Raw genomic sequence first — 25,206 nt, 5'->3', positions numbered from 1 at the left:
TTACCAAAAATTTCAAAGAAATATATTACGTATAAAAGAACGTTTTAGTAGAAGTTTTATTAGCCATTTCGCAGAAATCTCACAGTTTCGGATTAAATGTAAAATGGTAATTATTTAAAAATAACTGACAGTGTTTCGAAATTTGTACGCTGGAAAATCACGGTGATTGGTAATCGCGGCACACAAATGAAATACATGCGCGTCTTATACGCATACGAATTAGTTCTAAAGTCAATAAGATTTGTCACCTGCATGACTTCAATCCAAGACGATAAATAATTTATGTCATGAGCAGCGAAAGAAATCAACAAGGAATTCATAAGTTAGGTTAGTTTCTTGCACCATTCTTCATATACCCGGTACATTATAATGAATGAATCCATTCATATGAACCGTCAAAACTATGAATCGAAATTAATTTCACCGCGTATATAAGTATAAAAACAATTAACAATGAAATAGCGATTATAAGCGAGTGTAATGGTAAAAGTCACGAGAATACAGATGAATTTCGAATGTACGCTTGACTGTCGAAATCCAACGAGATAATTTAGAAAATCTCCAGAATAAAATAACAAGCGTTTTTGGAAGAGGAAAGAGAATAGATTATCCGAGGCAATAATGAAAGCCGAAAAATCTGGACTCGATGATGTAAGGGTCTAAGAAGAATGGAAAGGTGGAAAGCGCGGCATGAAGAAGGGAAGAGATAAAGCGTGCGGTTGTTGAGAGAGCCGATAGAGGGTGACAGATGACTGGAGTGAGGGAAGCTGCGCGAAAAGGGGGGTTTTGAGGGGATAAGGAGCAGAGAGGTGCGCGCGCGCATCTCCCTGGAGTCTTCCCGTCTTCCATACTATTTCGTACTTATGTGCACAGATGTAACAATAGCGTGTGTGAAATAGTATATTTTTGTGTTGAATTGAGAGAGATACGCGCAGGTGTGTGTTAGTGGATGTGAAAATCGTGGGTGCTTGAAGCGCCTCCTTGACGTCGGTGGTAAGCTCGTCGGTACTCGGCCCAAGTCGGTCGGTGGTACAATGTCGGACGGCAAGCGTTTTCGTGGCCAGTGTTGAATTATCGTTTATTCCGATCGTAATCATATACATATATATATTATTAACCACACGTTACAACCGATATCCCAGTTATTTTATTCCCTTTACTTAATTCTCGTCTTTTAATGCTAAAAAAATAATAAAACGTGTGTGTGGCTGGACGAGAAAAAGGAAACAAAAAAACATAAATCTCGTGTTTAATTTACACATTGTGTGTGTGTATGTGTGTGTGACGCGGGGTGTCCCGGTGTGCTTCTGGCTTTTATAAAAAAACAAAAAACTTCGAAATTCTATCGTACGAAAATTGAATAAGAGGATTGACATTCCGGTGAAAAAGCAAAACCTTTACAGCAGGTTCAACAAAAGGGAAAGGACGAAGATTCCTGTCTCCAGCCGGAGCACGGTCTATTAAACTCTTCTCGGATTCTCAAAACTCGTAATAATGGGTGAGTAAAGACGGAAACTCGGTTAACCGGAATTTAACTATATTCCCTGTGCCGGCATCGCCTTATTTTTCATCTCTCTCCCTCTTCCTCTCTGGCTGTCTTGCCGACTCCTTCCTCTCCTCGTTTGCCCGTGACAAAACTCATCCAAACTCGATGTATTATAATCCATTTGTTATGTATTTCGCTCAACTTAATTGTTGTTATCTTCGAAACTCAATTCCAAGGTGTCAAAAGTGTATTGGTAGATTGGCAAGTAGGCGTACTCGAGCTTGTACAGTATATACATAAAGATACTCTGGAACACCGTATAGTAATGATCGTACTGTAAGCTGGTATGAGAATACGGAAGTAATAAATACACGCGTATAAATATACAACGTGTCCATATTGGTGATTGTGTTGCGAGATGATCGAGATATACACGCCCAGATAGGAGAAGCCTTCTGCGCGCGCTATAAATTCACTTTTTTTTCTTACAATTCGCTTATTGTTTCTATTTTTTTAACGTCCGCGAGTTTATCGTCTTCGAATATTCGTACGCATGCCTATACATACCGAGTGCCCAGTGAAAATATGAGAAAGGAAGGAAAAAATAAGGAGAGATAGAGCGTAACGAAAAAGCGGGAGTTTGGTGTTTTTGAAAAATGAGACATTTAACGTTGAAGTAACTGAGTGAAAAGGGGAAGCGTGGGTTAGTTGCTAAAATTAGTTGACGCGTTTCTTACAGGGGCGTGCATGCTTCGTTCTCATATAGCCGTTGGCGTGCACTCCCGTAGCGTAGTTTTGGAATTCCGAGTTTTCGTTTTCTAGTCCTCTCTGCCCCCTTCTTTCTCTCTCTCTCTCTTTCGTACATGCTCGCCGACACGAGGCGGACGTTAATTTAAGCTCCGCTCTAAAGCTTATGGGTCTGAAGCAAACTCTGAGGAAAATCGTACAGAGGAAAAAGGAAGAGATGGACGTCTGCATCGGAAGAGATTCGAGCATTCCGCGATCGGATACGCGATCACGCTTTGGGCTGGGCTCTTCTTTCCTACTGCTCTCTCTCTCTCTCCCCCCCCCCTCCTCTCTTTCTCTCGCACTACCCAGAGCTCTTCATTCCCGACTTCGGCTGTCTATTATCGACTTGACGTTCCCCTTCTTGGAATAGTCACAAAATGAGGACCATAAAAAAAGAAATTTGACGATGACTTCGAGAATCGATGGGAAAGCACCATTTTACCTGACACGTCATTAGCGGTGTCTTCGTCTCTGTGTGTTTATCCATATATACAGGCACACGAGTCGCTATACAGAGGTCCGTTATTTCATATCGATTTTCGTGCGACCCCCAGGGCACCCACCGAACGTATGCCACGGGGTTAATACCGAGAAATGCAGCGTGAAGACCCTTTCTCTCTCCCACCATTTCTCTCAACCCTCACAACACACACACACACATACGTAACTTCGTAAATGCTATTTTTCTAACTCGCGGTTCAGGCCTGTCAAAATGGTTTCTCAATGGAAAAAATTCCTGCCAACCTCGCGAACGTCTTTGTAAATATTTCAAACAGACGATCGAGTGGAAAGGAAAAAATATTTATTAGCGCAATGGAAATTCATGATTCGGAAGCTTCGGTTCGCCCGCTCGATTTCGATGCAATTTCTTTCGGCCACTCACTTCGACGCGGTTTACATGCACTGAAATTAACGTTTCTAAAACTGTTTTTCAGAAATCTCAGTCCTTCGTACTTCCCTATATTTCAACATGATGCTGAAGTTTCCAACGTTGGAGTCCAACGAAATGATCGAAAAAAAATCTCCAATAATTCCAGTAATTCTCCTATTTTATTTCCTGCCAAATTTGCATTTCGTAGTTTTTCAAGCTGCACCAACGATTCGTGAAATAAGAAATTGGTGAATAACAAACGTTTTTTTCGTTCCTTTCGTTGGACTCCAACGTTGGAAACTTCAGCGTCATTATTTCAACAGAGATCATTAATTCCACACTGATTATAATATCTCGACGATAAATAGATAATTACTATCCAGATTGCATTGAAACGATTGTAAGACTCGGTGATAAAGATCGCCGAGCCGCAGGACGAGGGAGCTTGACACATGTAAATACTGTCAGCCTGCATCGTGCTCACCGCTTAAAAATGCACATAACTATTTCGTGCTAAATACGTCGAGTTCTAGGTCAACATATCTGCGCTCCCCTGTGCGATAAGCCCAGAAACGTATTAACGTTTACACCGGTCATTCGCGAAATTATTTTCCGGAAAGGTCGAATTAACTGTCTCAATTGGCTCGATCCTTTCGTCCTGTTCTGCCCCGACCATCAAGTTTCTGACATTTAATATAAATTTGTATTATCTCTATATGGAAATTCGTCTCTTCTACGTCACTGCAATCTACGATTTCGAGGACGTTCGAGACGCACCGATGTGCGTGCGACATGAGACGTCTCACGTGAAACTTTCTTGCCTCATTGTTTTTCAATACCAGCGTTATTTATGAATCTTCCTACAACGATGAATAGCAAGTTCGTGCTTTTTGCTATTTTTATTCTCGTCGTTCGGTGGACTCCTGCAGCCAGCATTTATTTCATTTGTCTTTGACCGATAGTCCTTTGACCACCGAGCCCGTTTGACCGTTCGGTGTCAATGGACTTTGATTTTCTCGGTTTTTAACCACTTTCAGAGAAGTTTATTCGCGGCTCATCGCAACGCCAACGATCCAACAGTTTTTATTTTGACGCGGAGAATAAAATGAACGGTCCAATGCTGCTCGAGTTCAGTGAAGCGAGCGAGTTTTCAAGTCGCCGGTCGAAAGTTTCCTCGGCTGAGAATCCTATCGGTGAAGCAAATAAAAAAACGAAAATTACGGAAATTCGCGGAAACCCGAAACGCTGAAGGACCGTCGGGGGAACGAAACTTTCGCGCGAAATACCTCGTGGAGGAGGCGCGCTCGTTAATCGCGCGAATATTTGAGAGCCGTATACGCGCGTATGTATTTCTGGCACACATTGGAAATGGCGTTACGTAATCGATGTCTCCAGTGCAGCGACGATAACGGCCACAGGTTGCACCGCACGGAGACGAATCTTTTGCCAGCAAGTGAAGAACGTTAACCCGATACGTAACGTGGCGGAGCAGTGAAAACGAGAGTCGAGAGAGATCTTAGGGGCATCGACATTGCTTTTCTGCTTAAGGAAGAGCTTTAACGAGTTTTTTCCTCTCCCTCTCTCTCTCTACCGAGAACTTTTTATCGCGGGATTTTCGCGAAAAAATCTTCTTTTCAAACGTCAAGTTTTCTCTGTTTACCGCTCCGAGTATTTCCGTCAAATTCCAAAAAATTTTCTTTCCCCTCGCCCACGGCTCGATGCGGATGGACAACGAAAGTTGCGTAAAAACCTATGTTTATCGCGCTCGTGGATTCCCCGCGGAGTCCAGTTACCGAACGTGACCGAAACAGCGCCGAAAAACAAAGCGCGTCGACTATTCGAAACTAAAAGAAAAACAAGAGCGACGGGATTCGGGAGAGGAAAAAACGACATTGGCCTTTGTGCTGCGCGCTGGCAAAGCCCCCTCGATACTCTGCGCGTATATAGAAGGAAATAAGAAAACAAGAAAAAACACATGATCCAACATCTAAATTGAGAACGCAGGCGAAGGAGCCTGCGCGCGATACAAGTAGAAATAAATCGTATGAGTAATATTTCCAAGGTCAATTCACCGGATTATTTCAATCCAAAATCCAATTCGTTTCGAGTCTCCGTTCGATTATTCGGTGTTGATCAAATTATTTGGAAACCCGAAACGCTTAGCGGTGCCTCCTCGATCTTTTTTTTGCACAATTTTTCAACGACGCTCGAGTAATTAAACTCGTCGCATTTGCCGAAAGGATTTTGACGAAAGAACCTCGTTTGTCGGGATACCGAATCGGATTCGGGTTCTGAAAATATCGACGCGGTGACTCAACGTCGTTCCGATTCAACGAAGAGCAACGAAGCTCGAGATAACGACGTTTATCTGCGAAGCATCTCTATCTTTTCAGACTTTTATCCCACCGCGTCGTTGAAGAATTCTGATAATACACGAGTATTAGCAGAAACGACATCGCCCAGAAGCCCTTCCTGACGACGATTTTCGTCACGAAGTGCGTTCACCGATTCGCTGCTGTCGCAGTATCGTGAGAATACTCGCTTCAATACTTTTCACAATTCTCGATCGATCTCCGCGCAGATTGGTGCCCAAACGTTCGATCGAGGGGTCTACCCTGATCAGAATTTACGAAAAATCGATTCTCGTTTTTATTGCATTTTTCGAAAGCATCGTACCAACGTTTTACAAAGATCCGAGCAGTCAAGCGTACTTTTGAGCGACGTTTGATTGGCTGTGCGTGAGCGCGCTGGTACACGCGCCGCCCAGTGCAGTACCGCTGCCTCGCGTTTTTCTCAAAATTACGTTTTTCGATGGCTCGTTGATAAAATCTCCGAGACTATTCGACCGATCCTTGCCAATATTTAACCGCGTGTTCTTCATGACTAAAACTATCGCGCATGTTATAAGAATTTTTAAATTTTTAGTGGAACTATTTTTTTTTTGTTGCAAAAAACGATGAAAAAAACGTGCTTTTTTGTAGTTTTTGGAAAAGTGGCCGGCGTTTTGTCATTTTTGAAAAAATAAATCGTACGATATGCGCTGTTGAATCTGAAACCATTTTTATTATTTTTATTTCATCAACTTTTTTTTTTTTTAATTTCAGGAATATCAAAAATTTTGTTGTATTTTGAGAGTGTATTTTTTAGGCCACACGCTTCTTATGTCCGTATTTGTGATTTCTGCGGGTCAAAAAATTCGTGGAGTCCCTGAATTGCTTGAATTTTGGGAAAATGGTTGAAAGCTGAGTTTCAAATTGAAATCCGCAGCCTGCGCCGATCTCGGGACCCAAAATATTGCACATTTTCAAAAATTCGTTCGAGCTTTGACACGAAGTTTCGAAAATTGGGAAAAAATTGGCGCAACCTTTTCGGAAGTCGACCCCGACACTGGGATTGTACCAAAAAAAAATTCTTTCTCAAAAAAAAAAAAAATGAAAAAACAACGTTCCTAAAAGAACGGATGGTTCGAAAGAGCGATCGAAACGTTTCCAACGAATATTGCAACACCAGCGAAGATATTTCTCAGAATATGTTGGCTCGGGGCGTCGATTTTGAGTTTTGAACTCCGGACGCGTTGTTCCACAGGTCTGAAGATTTTTCGTCCTCGTCCAGCAGCGGTGACGTATTACGCTCGCAATGGCATCTTCGCGCGAGGTGCGGGACACGCCGCGAAGAGCGTGTTTACAAAAAGTTGAAAAAAGGAGGGGAGGGGGGGGGTCTCGGGATAAAAAAGAGCGGGAATGTAATTAAAGTGGTACGCAACGAGTGGTGGGACGGAGTCGTTGGAGGAAACGAGCTGGCTGTGTCGCCCGTGTGTTCGGCTCGTTGAGGTTTTCGCTCTTGAGGACGCCCTCGAGCGACGTATCGTTTCTGCCCCCTCTCAACAGCCCCGATCGTTTCTATATGTTACAATAACACTACTGTGTGTACTTTAGCACATAGAGGCGCAAAAGTCAGTCGATTATCGTCCTCGCCGTTCGAGCGTCGGTGCTCTTCGAGCTGTGCGTTGAGCCGCAAACGAATAAAAACACACACGCGTACACAAAGGAAATAAACGATTCGCGGAGTATTTTATTTATACGGACTGAGCACACATGACGTAGAATTTTATCGAAGATAAGAAACCGCGCGCCGAGGTGCTCCGAGTACGAAATAACGAAAGTAAAAAAGAACGAGCTCGTTCCAGCCAAGTTTTACAACACGGTAGACCGGGACGCCTCGTAACAGCGCTAGAAAACTCTTTTTCGCATTACTTATTTTTCTATCTCGCGGTACGTTTGTCATTCGTTCGCTTCGTCGTGATATTATCCTGCTTGGAAAAGGGCTCGATAACGGGGTCGCCGATTATTGGTCATTTGTCGAGGGAGAAAAACGGCGAGGGGGGAGAGGATAGAAAAAGGAGCTCAGCATGCGTACGAAAAAAAAGACTTTATCAGCCGGAGAAAGTAAGGGGGTCAAGAACGATCTGCCCGACTCGGAGGCTCTCGAGCAACAGCCCAAGAATGGAAAAAAGGGTGAGACACTCTCCTCGCTAAATGATACCAATCATTTTATCTGAGTCTGCATCAGAGTTTTTCTTTTCATGTAATAAAAACACGAATAACGGATCGATGAGTGTTTTGTTTAAATTTTCATAATTTTGTTTACAATTATCTTTTATTCACATTCAATTTAATTTAATTAATTATTAATTAATTTAATTTAATTTAATTGAATGTGAATAAAAGAAAATCGAATGTGAATTAAATTAAATCGAATGTGAATAAAAGAAAATTGTATACAAAATTATAATCGTAATATAATAATTGTAAACAAGATAAAAAACGAAAGAAAATTAAGAAAACTTTTAAAAAATGTGTAAAAGAAAGTTTTTGTTTAGAAAAATGTTTTTCGCGGTCCGGCCTGTGTCGTCGAAATCTCGAACGCAAGATCGACGAACGAATGTGTTCGGATCATAAATTTACTGCTCAATCTCGATTTATTATCTCCACAATTACCAGCAGATTATATCGACACTGATTTTTCCGGATTTTATTATTGCAGCCTCTGAAAATAACGAAAGTCGAATTCAATCGTAAATTTCAACGCTCCGAAGCGCGTTCGGATATATTCAGCGAATTGAGATTTCTCACTGCCACATATCGACTGACGTGCGAACGTTGTAGGAGCCACGAAGAATAAAGCTTCTCTTAATAATCTCAAGTATCCCAGTCAATCACGTCCCTTCCTCCTCAATCTACCTACGCAATGAACGCCGGAATTTCATGTCAGTGTGTCATTCCTTTGTTTCTTACGATCCTCCATCACTTCACTTGTACACGTGCCTTATTTACGATGAGAAAGAATCAGATTTCATTACCAAACACGACGCATGTGGCTCCACTCGTAACTTAATGTCAAATGTATTTTGTGAAAACCCCAGCAAAACTGGGTAAATAAGGAGATTTTTTACGATTCAGAAGTTTAAGGAGCTTCTTCTATTTTTATTCTCGATAAAAAAAAAAAAAGAAGTTTGCTGCCATTTTTTGCAATTTGTAGAGTAAAAAAACATTTTATAGGGCAAAATAGGACCTCGAAAAAAATCCATCAAAATTTGTGGAAATTTTTTTGTTTCTACTGCGATTTCGAGCCGACGTACTTCAATTGCTTCTTCAAAGAAAAATGGATTTCCCATAATTATAAATCAAATGATATTATCTAATTATATGCATTAATTAATAATTAATCATGCAAAATTGAATACAAAGTAAAATAAATGTAAAAAATCAACATTAATCAATAACGATTAATAATTAAATAAAAATACAAGTTTCATGAAAGTATGGAAACATAAATAAAATCGAGAGAATTCCATTTCATCGTTTGGAAAAAAATTTTTACCGGAATCGGGCCCTTTGCTTTTGCTGAAATTCAAAGAATGCAAAAAACGTTTTTTCAACTTTTTTTTTTCGTAAAAAAAGTATTTTGACGACCGAAGTTGGACGATCGGTGTCCAACTTGATTATTTTGTGAGAATGTGACGAAAAAACCGTCTCGTTGACGACCGTCCTTGCGCGCTCGCTTCAATTATGTTTCCGTGCCGAAATACTGTTGCACGTTCGTTTCGTACGGTTCGTCTCGAGAGACACGCCGCTCACGAATCGTTCGAACGAAGAAGCCACGTGCCGGCTCGCGAGGCACCTCACATTCGCGTGTCTCATCGTGTCCGCGATAACGCCACTCGATAAGAACGAAGGCACTGGGAACTGTGGCATCCTCGTTAAAGTGAAAAAAAGTGGGAGAGAAAGAGAAAATTTGAGCACGGTGAATCGTCGAGTTTGACGTTTGACCCCACTCAGCGACATCCTATTTAGTCCACTTACGAATCACATTAACATAGCATCACACCAACGAATGCTGGTCAACTGCATTTAACGAGCTGCACCACTCGCAGCCTCCGCTCGTTCTCCGTCGCGCCGAGCTCGAGCCCCCGCGTCCATCAAACCTTATTCTTCGAATTTTGCCAATCCATGAGATTTCCATAATCGAGGAAAGAAAACAAAAATCGCCAAATTCACGACTCGAAACTCATCGTTTTGAGGACCCGAACGACCGAGAGGTCGGTACGAAAAGTCAAAGATGAATACTGACTCGCGTCCGATGCTCCAAGAAGCTTCACGACCATCTCAATATCGCTTCCAAACCAGACGGTTCGAGAGAGCCCAAAAGACTAGTGTCAAGGACGAAAAATCGAGAGCTTTTGTCCATTTGCTCGAAACACTGTTGTTGACAGCTAAAAATGGGAATTTGACGTTTCATCCAGGCCTCCGATTCTTCACGGTTAATGTATGCAGGCAATTATGCACGCAGGATATCGCCGGAGTTCTCTGATGTAATAATAGATATAGCGTCGCCGTCGAGGGACTGGAGCGACCCCCGGTGTCTCCGCATCCACGTATTCACGCACACACACGAGCTCATATTCAAACGAATTTACCCGCGTAACGGATACGCTCGTGTAGGTAAGAGCATGACGTATGTACAAAATATGTGTGACTAGTGTGATGTCACGTGGTATTTATACTCTCGTCGGCCGCGAGCTGTTTCGCCGCGAGTTACTACTCCTGCTTCCTCGTACAGCGAGCTTTGTCACCGTCTGCTCAAATGAAAACAACGAAAATATCGAGCTTTGGTGCCCTTCGCTGCCTCATTTATTCTCGATTAACGAAAAATCACTTTTTACTCGATCGAGAGTCTTGCAAATCTTTGGTGGGTTGAAAAATTTTGAAAAGCTGTGGAACGCGAAAGAATGGAGAATCTTCGCACACTTCCATAACGAGGCTCAAGTTTGCAACGTCCCAGTCCAACGAAATGATGGAAAAAAGCCTCCGATAATTTCAGCAATTCTCCAACTTCGAATTTTCAATTTGTAGTCCGTGAAACAAAAAATTGGCGAATCGCGGTGTTTTTTTCCTCCATTTCGTTGGGCTCCGACGTTGCAAACTTCAGCGTCGTCGCTTTTCCATAAACAATTTAGTGCGCGAGGACAACCGAGGGTGTCGGTAATGACTCGAGCAACGAATCATCGTATTATCGAGCAATTCGACGATAAGTCGATTTGTCAATTTATCAATCAATTGCTTCATTGGCTATTAGCAGGGTTAAGAAGATCATTTTTCATGGCTTTTAGCTTGTGCTTCGTGAGTCGTTTCAAAGTAAGGAAACGGTAAAAGGGAGCTTTGACGGAAATTCGAAGAACAAAATTATCAGGGAGTTTCGAGCTGATGGGGAACGTCACTTTTGGAAATTGCGGTTACGTAACGCGAGTGTAACTCGGGAAGGTCGTCGAAGGTATTTTCGAAAGTGAGCAAGTTAACGAGGCTCATTTAACAAACCGTTTGAAGGATTTTTTGTGCTGGGAGTACAGAGAGACTAATTAGCCGAGTAAAAACTGGATTGAGCCAAGTCGTGCAGCCCCCACCTGCTTAAATTCGAAGCATGTGTTAGAAACCGGAGAAACTCGAGCGCGTTTTTAAATTGGAATCGCATGTGCGCGCTTCGCCTCCTCGGAATCGCGAAACGACACAGAGACATTTGCAAAGCTCGTTGCAGATTCTCGAACCTCAGCAAAAAGCCATGAGATTCGTGAGTAGACCGAGTATTATATGGTGCAGGAACACGCGAGGATCGTCAGGGCAACCACGCGTCTCCGCCACGCCCTCTGTATGTGACTGTGCGTATCGGACATTCGACGAGAAATAGTCACTCGCTCTTCTCAGGGGAAAAATGACAATAAAAGTGGACCGAAGATAACTTTTGTCGTATTTTTTGACCTCGATTTCCACGCCCGATTGAACAAGTCCGAACCTTTTTTCCTGCCCCTTCGGACCGGAGGTACGAGATAACTTGGAATTTGCAGAGACGAAAGAAAGTTATCGGGTGCGGTGAGATTTCTCAAAGTTATTTTGAGCAGCCGAGCAGTTCGCAGTCGGCTCTGACTTTCGAGTGGAGAATAATCAAATTGTCAAAATATCGATTCCATTTTTTCATCTTATTTGTTCAATCGATTTCTCGACTTTCGAATCTCCACGAAATGTGAATTAGAAAAATGGAAAATGGACGTCTGAAAGCGTGGGGAAAAAATCGTAGTGATACGAAAGTTTTGAGGCATCGGAATATCACCACGTGGAACACCCTTTACATGAACGAGATATTGGATTGAGGCACTGTTGCACGTGTCTGTATAGGATCTAGTTGATAGGGCTTGTCGGGGGTTTGAACGTTCCTCATCAGGAACAACGTTCGTCCCGTGCTTCGGAATAGCCCCTTAAATGCCACATTACAAATGCCAAGAGCACGAAATCACATCTCGTTTCTCTTCGACCCGATTATTTGGATGAAAGCATTCTTTTTATTCCATTTTATTCAGAAAAGCTGAACATTTTCCACTTGTCTCGCGAGCGGTTTAACGGTAACGGAAGTTTCTCGATTTCCTCATTTCACGATCGAGTTGTGGTTAGTTGAAGAAAAAAATAAAAATCTAGAAGAAAAAAAGAAAAAAGTGATTTTCTCAAGTAGATAAAGTGGCTGGTTCGATCGAATGACTTTAGTCGACCCTCGTTTCAATTCACAATCGAATAATAAAACTTTATTTTCTTATTTTCAGTGAAAACGTTTTGCCAAAGTTGCAAGAAAAAATGCAGCGGTCAGGTGCTCCGGGTCCAGGACAAATATTTTCACATTGGTTGCTTCAAGTGCGCTCAGTGCAAATCGAGCTTGGCCCAAGGTGGATTTTTTCCACGTGACGGTTCCTACTATTGTACGAAGGTGAGAAAACGATTTTTATTTTCATGTTCTCCCACAATTCAATGTTAATTGATATAAAATTAATCAAAAAATCCTGATTCATCGTTGATTCGACTCATCGTTCAGCCAATTTGGAATTTTTCGAGCGACTCGTGTTATTCGTTTATGAATTATGTATGAACGACCGCACTAAACCACCGTAACGAATTTTGCAGGATTATCGAGAACGTTGGGGTACCCGGTGCGCCGGTTGCGGTGAATACGTCGAGGGCGATGTCGTCACGGCCGGTGACAAACATTCGTTTCATCCGAATTGTTTCCACTGTCAGAGGTGTCGACAGCCTCTCCTTGGCGAAGGAACCAAAGTGACCTTGGTCCAAGGTTCGTAGATTTCTCTACTCACTTGGAAAAACAGCTCATTTATTTGTCGAGTGAAATCCCTCGCAAATGAGAATTAGTAACTCGGACTGGAAAAAAATCGAAGTTTTCAAAACTTCTGACTGAGGATTTTTGTTCGTCATGAAAATACTTGCACGAGGAAACGTACAAAAGTATCGGGAATGTATAAACTAAATATTAAAACATTAATTACAGATTCTGATAATCAGACAAATGTTCAAATGAATCTCGAGATTCGTATTGATTGATATATATTTAATTTGACATCCTATTGGAAGAAATTTGTAGTTCTCAGTAACTCAAAAAGCCTACGAAAAGTTCTATAAATGCTTGAACGATTTTAATGAATATTTTCTCCATAATGTGATACCCGAGATGAATATTGATTAATATAAATTAAATTTTACATCCTATTGAAAGAGATTTATAGTTTCAAATAACTCAGAAAGCCTACGAAAAGTTCTATAAACGCTTGAACGATTTTAATGAATATTTTCTCTATAATGTGATACCCGAAATGAATATTGAATAATATAAATTAAATTTTACATCCTATTGAAAGAGATTTATAGTTTCCAATAACTCAAAAAGTTTACGAAAAGTTCTATAAATGCTTGAATGATTTTAATGAATATTTTCTTCATAATGTGATACCCGAGATGAATATTGAAAAATAAAAATAAAAAATTTCCAGGTCAAGCCCTTTGCCATCGCTGCGTCGGTATTCCCGTACGAGAAGCTTCGACTCCTGTGTGCACCAATGATCACAATCGTGGAACGGTGGGAAATGCGGGTTCGACGGATCCCGGTGCATGCGCTGGATGTGGTCTACGATTGCAGGAGGGTCAGGCGCTCGTAGCACTCGATAGGCAGTGGCACGTATGGTGCTTCAAGTGTCATAGCTGTGACACCGTTCTACATGGCGAGTACATGGGAAAGTACGTATCGCCGATACGCCCGATTCCGCGACGCTTTCTAATTTCAGTTTTTTTCCAATCAATGCTGCATTGTAACACAGAGAGCTCCGACTGAAATTCAAAAAACCACAAAACCCAACGTAACGGTCACGTTTTGCTAGCGAAACAATGAGGTTTCACCTGTAAAGCAATCTCTCCTATTCGGAACGCAAGATTTTTCATCACTGATATTTGAGATTGAATTTAAATAACTGTAATGACTAGTTTATAGGAGTGTCCTTTATGGAACAAATTCTTGCAACGTGTCTAAAATTATTGCACCTTTTCGATTGAAATTTCGATGATCCAGTGATTAATCAAAAGGCATTTCCATGCTGATATTTATACGTCTTTAAAGAATATCAGTTCTCTATTGGTTCGTGAAAGGTTGGAAAGTAGCTTTACGATTTAAGTTTTAATTTTATAAAATTCCTTGAATAGGTCTCATTCGTGAATTATTCTTTCCCAAGTTTTCCTCCAGCAAGCAAACATCTATGAAAATCCTTATTACGCATAAATTTGAGAATTTCAAAGGGCCTTGTTCACTTCGACCGTTTGGGATTCCCAAAAAAGTAACATTTTTTTAGGGATAAAAGATTTGTAATTTATTTTCCAATGCATCGATTTAATTGGTAAGGAAATTTGACTTAATAATAGGGATTAATCGATGTAATCAATCAATTTTTCAGGGATGGAGTGCCTTACTGCGAGAAAGATTATCAAAAACAGTTTGGTGTGAAATGTGCGTATTGCAGTCGTTACATAAGCGGCAAAGTATTGCAGGCAGGTGAGAACCATCATTTCCACCCGACTTGTGCACGATGCACAAAATGTGGGGATCCATTCGGGGATGGAGAAGAAATGTATCTTCAGGGAGCGGCCATATGGCATCCGCGATGTGGACCCGGGCCAACCGGACCAAACGGTGTCGTAAATGGTCATGGACATGTTGCGGAGCCTCACACTCCTCAACATCGTGAATCCGAGCGCATATCAAGCAGCGCTTCGGAAATGCAGGTGAAGCCACGATTCCATCATAACCGTGGAGACACTGACAATACTTACTGGAAATAACGTTCCGTACAAATTTGATTAACCTTCGATCGTAAATTCTAATCACTAAGTATTCGAAAAAAGAAAATTTTCATGAAAAATAAACAACAGCAGCTCAAAAGCATTTTTTTCGATCCGGTAAAATCGGATGAAAATCAAAAAGAAAAATGTCGGCTTACGATTTTCTGAAATTACCTGTAAATATTTGACGAGTGTTTTTTCGAGGAATTCTCAGAACACGCGACATTTTTTCCGGTAAAACCGTTTCATAATTCAATGGTATGATAAAGATCGAACTGGCAAAGAGATCCGAAGGTTAATCTTTTCGAGATCTTAACAAATATCACAGACGTTTCACACATTTTTATTTACGCCTCTTGAGTGCACGCTAATGTGATCGTTAATATAAGTGAATTGTATATAAATACGTATACATAATAGTTTAGAGAGTGTCGAAGATGGAGGATCCCACGTCGAAAAAATCACAGTCCAATCCTGCTTCGCTCTTCCACACCACGCTCGTCAAAGCTCCACGTAAATTACCGCTGAATGTTACTTTTTTAATCCCTATTTAAACCTCCATCATTTGTTTTTACTTAGTTGATGCTTGGTTAATTAATCTGTATATATACATATGAACGTGTGTATATGTTTTTTTGTTTTCGTTCGTAAATTTATTTTATTTTATTTGTCGCACGATATTTGCGTGTAGTTTTCGATGCGATCACGCACTCCAAGCCTGAACGGATCGATATGCAGTCCTTACAGCAGCCTCAGTCGCAAGGTATGCCATTATAAGACCTTTTATTTTACTTCTGCTGCTTTCTCTTCATCCATTTTCATTTTATTTGCAAACAACATATTATTTCCGTTTATCCGACCCCCTGATACTCTCATAGTCAGTTTTTATCTTCGAGTCCGTCCGTTATGATGACTTTTCGCCTGCGAACTGATCGGTGCAAACGAAACGATTTATTTTTCTCAGTATTATCCAGCCAGAACCGGAAGCCCCGGATTGATTTTACGGGAATATGGACGCGGAGGAGCCGAGGACGTATCGAGAATTTACACTTACTCTTATCTTACCGAGACACCTAGTCAAGGATATCTTCGACGTCCGATTCAACCTTACGACAAACCACCGACCAGTCCACACTTTCATAGACCCAGCTGTGAGTTTGACGGCATTCGTAGAAACGTTTTTTCTCTTGATCCTTCGGGATATGAAATCGTATTGAACGTAACACAATCGTTCATTATTTTTTTTTTTTTTCTCTTTTCACAATAAAATTCAGCACATTCGGTTGATTCGATTCGTACAAATTGCTGTAATTCATTAAATAAAATAAAATTTTACAATGTTGTTGACAGCATCACGCTCGATAAGAAGCAGCGGCGGACGTAGCAGTCGTTCAGGAATGAGGGCTCTCGTCGATGCTCTCAGCGAAGCGAGACCAAAATCTCCAGCTGCCGGAAGCCAGGCCGATAACGACGAACCAATTGAATTAGCACACTATCCCGATGCAATGAAACCGCCTCCTGGCTCGAAACCACCCATCGAGAGGGACGATTTTCCCGCACCTCCTTATCCTTACACCGATCCAGAAAGACGTAGACGATGGTCCGACACTTACAAGGTTTGATGCGATTTAGACACCCTTTGTCTAATATCTAATCGAATGGTTTGATATTAACGATCTGGAATTTGTCATTCAGGGAGTACCTGAATCTGACGACGAGGACGAGGTCGATCACAAAGGATATATCAAGGAAGTTGAGCAGAAACTGAAAAAAGAGCACGACGAATTGAGCAAAATCGACACGGGAATTGCTAAAGTATTTCTACAAGACAGAGAAAAGGATCGCGAAAATTTACGACACCGAGCGGCGAACGTGGATCCGAGGAACGCATCGAGAACACCGTCGGCAGCGCGAGAACCGACTTACAGACTTCGCTACGAGAGCCCCGTCGGAGCTTGTAAGTTCTTTTCACTATAAAAATTTCGTTCTCTCAGTGCATCGGTTGAGAATAATCGGGTCGAGGTAACTCGCGAAACTAAATTTTCAACGCTCGTGTCACAAAACTCTTATTAAACGATTGGAGGAAAATTCTTGCTTGTTAATTTACACAATCTTATTCGGTGTTTGACAAACCGTTGACTGTAAATTTCACTGTTCTCTGCGTGGTTTAAAATTTTTCAACGAGCCTAAAATATTTACAGCTCCCTCGAGAAATATCGACCATGCCCGACCTTGGGAGGACGAGGATGGCGTGAGTTATAAATCCAGTACAGGACCAAGTTACAACGGTGAGTTTTACACGTACTCTGAACGGGATAAAAATGGATAAAATTGATTAACAAATGGAAAGTGCTCAACGAAACACAATTCACATTGGTATATGAATTTTCCACTTTTTATAGAGGAGATATATCACTGTTTTTCTCTCTTCATTAACCACATGCGTATGTCTCATCTCATACATGTCCACACGTTCGCACATAACACTAACATGAACCACCACCTCTACCGTTGAACCTCGAATGAAATAGCGAGAGCGTACGTAATTAGTTCGTTTTGTTTCTTTGGTCTTTTCCGTGTTCTTCTTCATCTTCTTCTTTTTGAATGAAGAAATAGACCAATGCCGATGAGCGCACGTTTTTTCAAACTTTCAAGACGAGACCCTCCTTCTTTCTATTCGCAAATAGGTGAGAATAGTTCGATGCTCGTTACCGGAGCAAGCGCGTTACAGCAAAAGCCTTGGCACCACTTTACTTTTGAGCTCTAGCAAAGAACGAATAATCTCATAAACACAATGCGCAGAATTAATCAACCGATGAACAACATTTTCTGCTTTTATACGAATAATGGATCGATCGAAAGCCCGAGAAACCGGTTGGTCGGGTCTCGATTAATATCAGGTGATGTATTCAAGCCTCTGCATGCAATCAACGCGATTTTTTACACTCTCAAGAATGCTTCACTCTTCTGCACACGATACAACCAATGAAATTTAATTAAGGCTCCAAAACCACGTGAATGATAGAACATTGAATACTATATCAATAACGTCATTGTCCTTGAAACAAAGTTTTTCACCAGTAAAATTCGGTCTTTTTCACCCTTCAAATCTTCCAACTTTTTACCTTTTTCTCGCAATCAGACCCGAACACTTAATTAATACTCTTTCACGCTTTTCACAATTATTTATTCACTTTGACCGAACTTGTTCTGCTTATAGGCGACGCTTCTTGATTCGAGCTTTTCTCGTATTCCACTGTCCGAAAAAATATAAAGACACACAAATTCACGAATATTTCGTAACAATATTGAACCGGCTTGAAAAGCACACTTCATATCGTTCCGAGATACTTTACTCTCTCGTAATGCTTCGACTTATGCATGAATTGGTTATACGAATTTCCCTGTGCACTTTTCACCATTTCCACATGAAAAATCAATCGCAGTACATGATTTCAAACCGTCACGCGTTCCTTCTTGAAAAACTCTGTAAACTCTCAATTCTTTCGTTGAATCTGTAAGGTGGCAACGTTGATCGACGGGAAAAAAGTTCTCAGAAACTCGCACTTTTTTCGGGAACCTTTTTATTTTTCATTCAACGTTGTTGATCCCCAAACTTTAATGATAGCCACCACGAGAGCGTGCATTTACCAAGATTCTCAGCGTGTAACGGAGCGATTTTTTGAATAACCTCAGATTCATTGAAAACCAGAGAGTCAAAAATGTGCCGAATTCCTGGGAGACAAATCCTTAAAAACAACAAAGTTCGACATCATTCGAAATGTACCGGAAGAAAATTCAAGTCCCTGACGATGAAAACGGCAAAAAATTTCACTCGAATGTTATTTAAGGTGAAAAGAAAAAAGTCGCTCCGTTAATCACGAAATAATGTCACGTACACGTTCTTACAAGTCCGATAGCCGGTTGTCTCTATCTTTCTCTATTTGTGTTTCTCTTTTTTGTTTGTGTGTGTTGTGTCGTGTCGTTTTTGCGTGAGCCGGGATTGAAAACAGCCGGGAGATCATCAACACGTTCCCCGGCTCCCAGAAACTATCCACCCATTGGCAATCAGCGAGCCTTCACTCTACCAAACGCAGCTAGGCATTATAATTCGGTGAGTTGTGGAGATTTGAGCCCGCTCGCGCGTCTTGCCCCGTAATAATTGTGCGAGTTGATTAACGCGAAGGGAAAACATCCCGAAAGAAAATTCTCACGATTTGGTGCAAATTTATTCGCTCATTCTTACGGGGCCGGCCGCTTAAAACGTAACTGTAGCAATGAAGAAAAAAAAACACTTGAAGGGAGAGAGAGAGAGAGAGAGAGAGAGAAAAGGCATTGCTCTAAGACGGATGCAGATCATTGGAGACGTGGAAGGAAAACGAAAAATTGAAGTAGGAAGCGCGTCCTCGGTCGGTTGTAAACGAGCCAAAAACCTTATGAGTAATTGACCGAAAAAATCCGTGGTTCGTTCGACGGTAGGGGTTGGTCCGTGTCTGGTGGAAATACGGGCGAGAGTTCTTGCGGTGTTTTTCATTTTCATACGAGATCTCGAAAAGAGAAAATTCTTTTTCTTCTTATTTTTCTACTCCAAAATTGCGAACGTTGGGCATTCGTATGGGATCGAGAAAAAATGATCGTACAACAACGACACAACGAACGATTTAACCAAAGAATAATTACTGTTGAGTAATGTCGATTGAAATTTGGAAGCAGTTGTGAGCTCACTTCGGCACATCCCGAAGCCGGGATACGGTCTGGCACCGCGAAGTCACACCTTCTCCTCAACCGGGGGTTCCGTATCTGCTCTCCCTGTAAGTCTCTTGGAATAAAAAAAAATAAAAAAAAAAAACAAAGACGAAGAAAATATAGACAGAAAGAAGCAAAGTTGCACCGCGTTACGACGAGAGATACGATTCTGCACCGTGCTCTTGACGCTACGAATAATCATCCGAATTATTCAACAATAGCGATATATTTAGAAAAAACAATGTGTCACTCGAGGTATTTCGAAATTGAATATATTCTTCTCGCTCATAGGGTGATTACTCGTTCAGCGGAATGGGCGACAAGACGCACAGCACAGATTTTTCTTCTGGCAAATCTGACAGTGAGTATTCATACCCTTTTTTCATTATTGTATTTTCCAGATCGAAAATGAGAACGAAATCGATAAATTACTGGTGTCTTTTCCTACTGTCTCTTTTAAACGCGATCCGCTTCTGTTTTTTTTTTCTTTTTTTTTTTCATTATAATTCAACGCGGTAGTTACTACTAATCAAATAATTATTGAAGTTTTCAAGCGCGTCTATCGATCCTCCTCGCAGTTCGAGAGTTCCGGTTTTTTGAATTTTTCTTTCAAGCATTTCCGCATGTCTTAACCATACCTGAAAAGTTTGCTCGTTCCAGATGTTCGATCGACGTTTTTTCGACCGCAAAACTGTCTTCGATTAGATCCAAGAATTGTCCGAGCATTGAAACTCATTTATTCAAATTTGTTGTCTTTCAAACCGCAGTAAAGCGCAAAATTATTATTAAAGACATTGAAATTTTAGGGCAAAATGATACCGGACTTCGGAAGACATTTTTTCATCCCAAAAATTACGATTTTTAGCTGCTCCATCTTTTTTCAAAAATGAACCTCGACTTGATGTTTGAAGTAACGTTTTCGAAGCGGGGCACAATGTGACGAGTTGTACAGAAAAAATTGAGGCAAAAAATAGCACCGTGCGATTGTGCCTCGCTCTCGAAAGAGTCTTATGATCCCCTTAATACTGTAAATGGATTCTAATCACATCAAATTTCTGTGTAAAATTTAATCTTCAATTCTCGATAGTCAAAAATTCGATTAAACACGCACAAGCACTTGCGATGACGTTTACAAGCCGATCAGGTATACACGATTAAGAAAAAAGCAACAACTTTCGATCTAACTCTGCCTTGTACAAAAACGGTTTGACGATTTTTTCTCTTTTCCTCCTTTTTTTTCAAAATCAAAAACACGACAATTTAGTATCAACAGGCAGCATCACGGATGTGGACCGGCGGGCACTGGTATGTACGACAACTGCCCCCTTCTACTCCCGGCGAATTAGCATGGTTTGTAGCTTGCTTTTGCACCAATATTTTGTCATCGAAGTCCACACTTTACCAAACTAATAGTGCGTTCACATCTACTTTTTTGACATCGTGTCTCTTTGTGCTACCGTTTTTACGCTTTGTACGAGCAAACCAATTTTTTTATTACGAGAGAAGAATTTGTACATAGGAACATGGTAAATCCCTTTTTTCTGTACTCGTCAATATTTTTATTCTTGTTCAACTGTACAGACCAATCGTTCGTGGCACTGAAAAATTTCATAGCACGTCATTCATGAGATGCATGGCTGTACAAAAATTGCAAAATCATCATTAATTTTTTTACTTTTTTTCTCCATTATCACAAAATTGTATTTTTATTTTTTATTTTTTTTAATATAAATTGTACAAATTTGTGTCTATCATTGATTCTTTGAGTGTCATCATCTTGCAATGTAAATTTTCAAGTGATTTTTACAACAATTCTCATGTCCTTGGAGTTTAATACTGGCACTATTGTTAGAAAAAAAAAAAACAAAAAATTTTGTGCAATTAAACGTGCGAATGGCATGTTAAGTTTAGCATGTGCGTGATAGTGAGGCGACTTTTTTTAGATTATTATTTTTATTTTTGCTTTGGATATAAATGTTTGGCTTTATGAAGGAATATAAAGATTGCTCTTTGCTCAGAATGACGGCGGAATTTTACCATCGTCGACAACGTACACCGGAGGTCTCGGCTCTGTCGTCGGCGGAAGTCACGGTCATCACGTCAGACGCTCGCTACCGGATATGGGAGCAGCACCCACCGAGCCTCCCAAACTCTATCCCTATCACTTGCTCGTTATAACGAACTACAGACTCCCGGCTGACGTGGATCGTTGTCATCTCGAGGTGATCATGCAAATCATTGTTTACGTAACTGCCTCACAAACGAATCGGAACGAACTCAAAAATAGACGAATTCATCAAATAAAAATCTTGAAACGCTGTCGATTGACATTATCATGGTAGTAAATTGCAATTTAGCCTCACTTTTTTTTTCAAAGTAAATAAATTACAAAATTATTAGAATGAGAAAAAAGTTGATCAAGTTCCATCAAAAAGTCTGCAGAGCCTTGTGAGTACATCGTGAAAGGATTTTTGAAAACCAAAAAGATGTAAACCATTCTATTTCACGAAGCGAATCGCTTTTTTTATTGGTTTGATGGATTCCAATTTTTCTAGCTAAAACTCCAACTTTTTCATTCAGTTATAATACTTTTTTGTATATTAATTTCAGCGTCATCTGTCGGACGCCGAGTTCGAATCTATACTACAATGTAATCGTTCGGAATTTTATCGGCTGCCCCAATGGCGTCGTAACGAAATCAAGAGACGTGCCCGTTTGTTTTAAGTCAGGAGGAAGCAGAAAGAGGGAAGAAAAAAAATGTTAACAACAACTGCCGTTTCTATGTATAATTTCGATACACCAAAATGTCACCCAATTCCGTCGTGCCCGAAAAATGTAATTCGGTACAGAGTGCGCGCGTGTGTGGGCGTATGCGTGAGTGTGTCGTGCGTGCGTTACATTCCCCCACAGAACAAAAAAGTAACGAAAAAACCGTAGTAAAAGAAATGATTGCTTGAGAATTGGCAGTCTGTGCGGAGCGAAGAGCAGAAAAAGCAAAAAAATCGTAACCGAGTAATAACACACAAAACACACTTATGACAACTGTACTAAAAAGAGACACGCACATTTTTCGTTGTGCGAATTCTCAATTACCTACAAATATCAGTCGATTACGAGTTTCAAACTATACAAATGTTTCGATGTTAAACGGGGAAAGACGATTGTGTGTGTGTGTGTGTGTGTTTTTCCCAAATGATTTCGACAACGAAACCAGACATTTCGTGAATTATCCTGAGGAGGCAGACAGCAGTCAAAAGTCACTGCCACGGTTATCCCGTCTATGAGAGCTCTGCTCTCATTTTTCTAACCATTTATCTCGAGTTTCTTTTTACTTTTTGTTATTCAAGTTTCGATAAAAAATTCTCTGCTTTTCGCGCGAATCAAATAAAACGTACTCACGTGGATTTTAAAAGCCCATGCGCATTGCAAATGCTGCTCCGCGTACAGTTAAGTAAAACAAAATAATGAAAAATATTCACCATCTCGTTGTTACGATCGTCGACTATCGGAGCTTAGTTTTAATTGGATGCTCGATATTAGGGGATTAGATTAGTTCATTGAAGAAGAATTTTAAATTTGGCTTATTTCATTGTACAAACGGAATCGTTCTCCTTTCCCCTCCCTTGAATATCGCTCCTACAAAATTTCTTATCTTCCTCGATGAGCCGTGGGTACAAGGGTAATTCGTACTAAACGATTAAGTCTAAGTTCGTTGAATTCTTTCGCCCTCTCCCTCTTTTTTATTCGTTACTCGACATTGTTAAAATTTTTGTTATTTTATTATTTTTTCCCCCTTTTTTTTAATCTGACCAATATTACTTGGGCTCGTTTATATCGAAGGATATAAATCGTGTAATGAGGTCAAATGAAAAAGCATGATTAACCACATTTTTACGTTACAAATAATGTAAAAGAAAATGGAAACAATGGCAAAAGACAAGGATCGTCGTCGTTAGCGTGACCCTACGAACAGTTGCATTCTCAGCAGAGTGTGGATGAACGATTGTAAATCGACGATTGAAAAAGAAGTGAGGAGAAAGGAGAAAAGACGAATGATAAAAAGCAATTATAGTTAAGATAAATATAAAAGGATCGAAAATTCTTTGAGTCTCTAAAAGAGTCGTATGTGTCCTACGAAGAGAACCGAATGATGCACGATACGAGGGATTAAAAATCAGCTATCCGGCAACGCTAGAGTATCTTCAAAAAAACAAAGCTACTATTTTTTGGCCATAAGTTTGATTGATTATATTCTTGCTACATTTTAGAGTAAATAAACAAAAAAAAAGAGAGAGAGAGAAAAACCAATGAAATAGAAAAAAGGGTAGATTACCGAACCGAGATGCAAGGTGACACGTGGGACAATTTTATCCGGAAGGAGCACAATGTCGTGAAAGTTTATTAAAACATCTACGAAGCTCCATAATATCTCCGCATAATGTAACATTACGAAAAGTGAATAATGCCAGCGCTTTCAATTTATTATGACTCATTATATCATTATCATTACTATTATTATTATTATTATTATTATCGTTAATATTATTATTAGTTCGCGGACTCCACTCGCTGAAACTGGAATTTTCGTCTGTGGTACATGCAATACGATAGTCATAATAATCGCGATGAATATGCGGATGATAAAAAAACACGTTTGCTGAACTTCATATTGGGGGTGTTGCGAACCAGAAACTTTCGATTCCTCTACTTTCCTTCCCCTCTGTCCTGCCCCCCCCCCCCCCCACTCGCTCCCTCCCTTCTCCCCCCCCCCCAAGTCATGTGCCTATCGATAAATGTCAATGCATAATAGACATTTAACGCACTCTTTGCAGAAAAATCGTTATACATAATATTATATTATACTATTACTATATAGTATATAATCGTCGAAGTCTCATAGCGTACGATCGTACGAGCAAACGAAAAAAAAAAAAAAAACAAAAACAAAAAAGAGAGAACTAATCCGAAAGATAGTTTAACGAGTCTTGTAAGGGTCTCACGTGCATGAACGTGGTTTTACTGCAAGTATAAACTTAATAAAATTTGCTGTACGAGACTGGAGATATGTAATGGCAATTTTTGAATGGAGAAGAAAAAATAGTTTGAAATAATGATTTCATAGATGACGACGAAGGTCGAACATAAAAGACAAAATGGAGCGTGAAACCTTGAAGTCTTGACAAATGTGTTCCAGAAAGAGTATTCACTGTTTTTCGTATTATTTCGAACGGTTTTTATTTCTCGTTCGAAACTTGTCTGTCTGTGCGAGATTTGTCTCTCGGTGATCAAAACGCCAGCGCGATTCAGCCTCGAATGCAAGAGACCCGCTATACGTATATTTATATTTGTTTGTATGTTCTCCCGGTTTATCGCTACGAACGTACACATTTATATAGATTTATGTATGCATAGTCTCGCTGATTATTAACGATTAAAACCAATGTTAAGGTTTTCAGTTGTATAAAGCACACACCGCTTTCGCTAGTCCATAAATTTCAATTATAAAATGCAAGAGAAACAACAACAGCAACAGAAAAATAACAAAAATAATTATGTCAAAGAAACGCGATTGTACAGTCGTTCTTTTTATCGCTCATTAC

At 40.4% G+C, this 25,206-nt stretch overlaps 1 protein-coding gene and 1 long non-coding RNA gene across 10 annotated transcripts; one reads left to right on the top strand and one right to left on the bottom strand.

Annotated features, from left to right (window-relative positions):
- The first annotated feature begins 856 nt into the window (after window positions 1-856).
- Window positions 857-25,170, top strand: Unc-115a (Uncoordinated 115a). 9 transcript variants are annotated; one of them, XM_043411647.1, is made up of 15 exons: window positions 857-1,498; window positions 12,292-12,452; window positions 12,647-12,812; window positions 13,525-13,768; window positions 14,476-14,803; window positions 15,552-15,623; window positions 15,825-16,011; window positions 16,211-16,476; window positions 16,556-16,817; window positions 17,062-17,148; window positions 18,874-18,974; window positions 19,898-19,967; window positions 20,871-20,956; window positions 21,625-21,828; window positions 22,217-25,170. In XM_043411647.1, exons 1-15 carry the CDS (start codon window positions 1,495-1,497, stop codon window positions 22,328-22,330), a joined length of 2,352 nt encoding a protein of 783 aa, XP_043267582.1. In that variant the 5' UTR covers window positions 857-1,494; the 3' UTR covers window positions 22,331-25,170. The 9 variants fall into 9 exon arrangements, with proteins under 9 accessions (XP_043267582.1, XP_043267584.1, XP_043267581.1 ...); XM_043411644.1 differs by lacking the exons at window positions 857-1,498; window positions 18,874-18,974 and adding exons at window positions 6,998-7,660; window positions 19,574-19,671 and having other exon boundaries at window positions 20,871-20,911; XM_043411642.1 differs by lacking the exons at window positions 857-1,498; window positions 18,874-18,974 and adding exons at window positions 6,999-7,660; window positions 19,574-19,671.
- Window positions 15,188-16,312, bottom strand: LOC122406279 (uncharacterized). Its single transcript, XR_006259947.1, has 2 exons — window positions 16,197-16,312; window positions 15,188-16,053 (listed from the first exon to the last, which is right to left on the bottom strand). It is a non-coding gene; the product is annotated as an uncharacterized lncRNA (long non-coding RNA).
- Window positions 25,171-25,206: the final 36 nt, after the last annotated feature.

This window comes from Venturia canescens, chromosome 2 (genome assembly GCF_019457755.1).
Source record: "Venturia canescens isolate UGA chromosome 2, ASM1945775v1, whole genome shotgun sequence".
Classification (NCBI taxonomy): domain Eukaryota; kingdom Metazoa; phylum Arthropoda; class Insecta; order Hymenoptera; family Ichneumonidae; genus Venturia; species Venturia canescens.
The sequence above is the reverse complement of the archived record's forward strand: the minus strand, read 5'-3'. Positions and strand labels throughout refer to the sequence as shown.

Bases quoted from the DNA above. Each gene is read 5' to 3' on its own strand.
- Unc-115a (XM_043411641.1), top strand. From the start codon at position 7,555: ATGCGTACGAAAAAAAAGACTTTATCAGCCGGAGAAAGTAAGGGGGTC. The intron at 13,769-14,475 runs GTACGTATCGCC...TCAATTTTTCAG, and splicing joins CATGGCGAGTACATGGGAAA to GGATGGAGTGCCTTACTGCG. The intron at 21,829-22,216 runs GTGATCATGCAA...TATTAATTTCAG, and splicing joins TGGATCGTTGTCATCTCGAG to CGTCATCTGTCGGACGCCGA.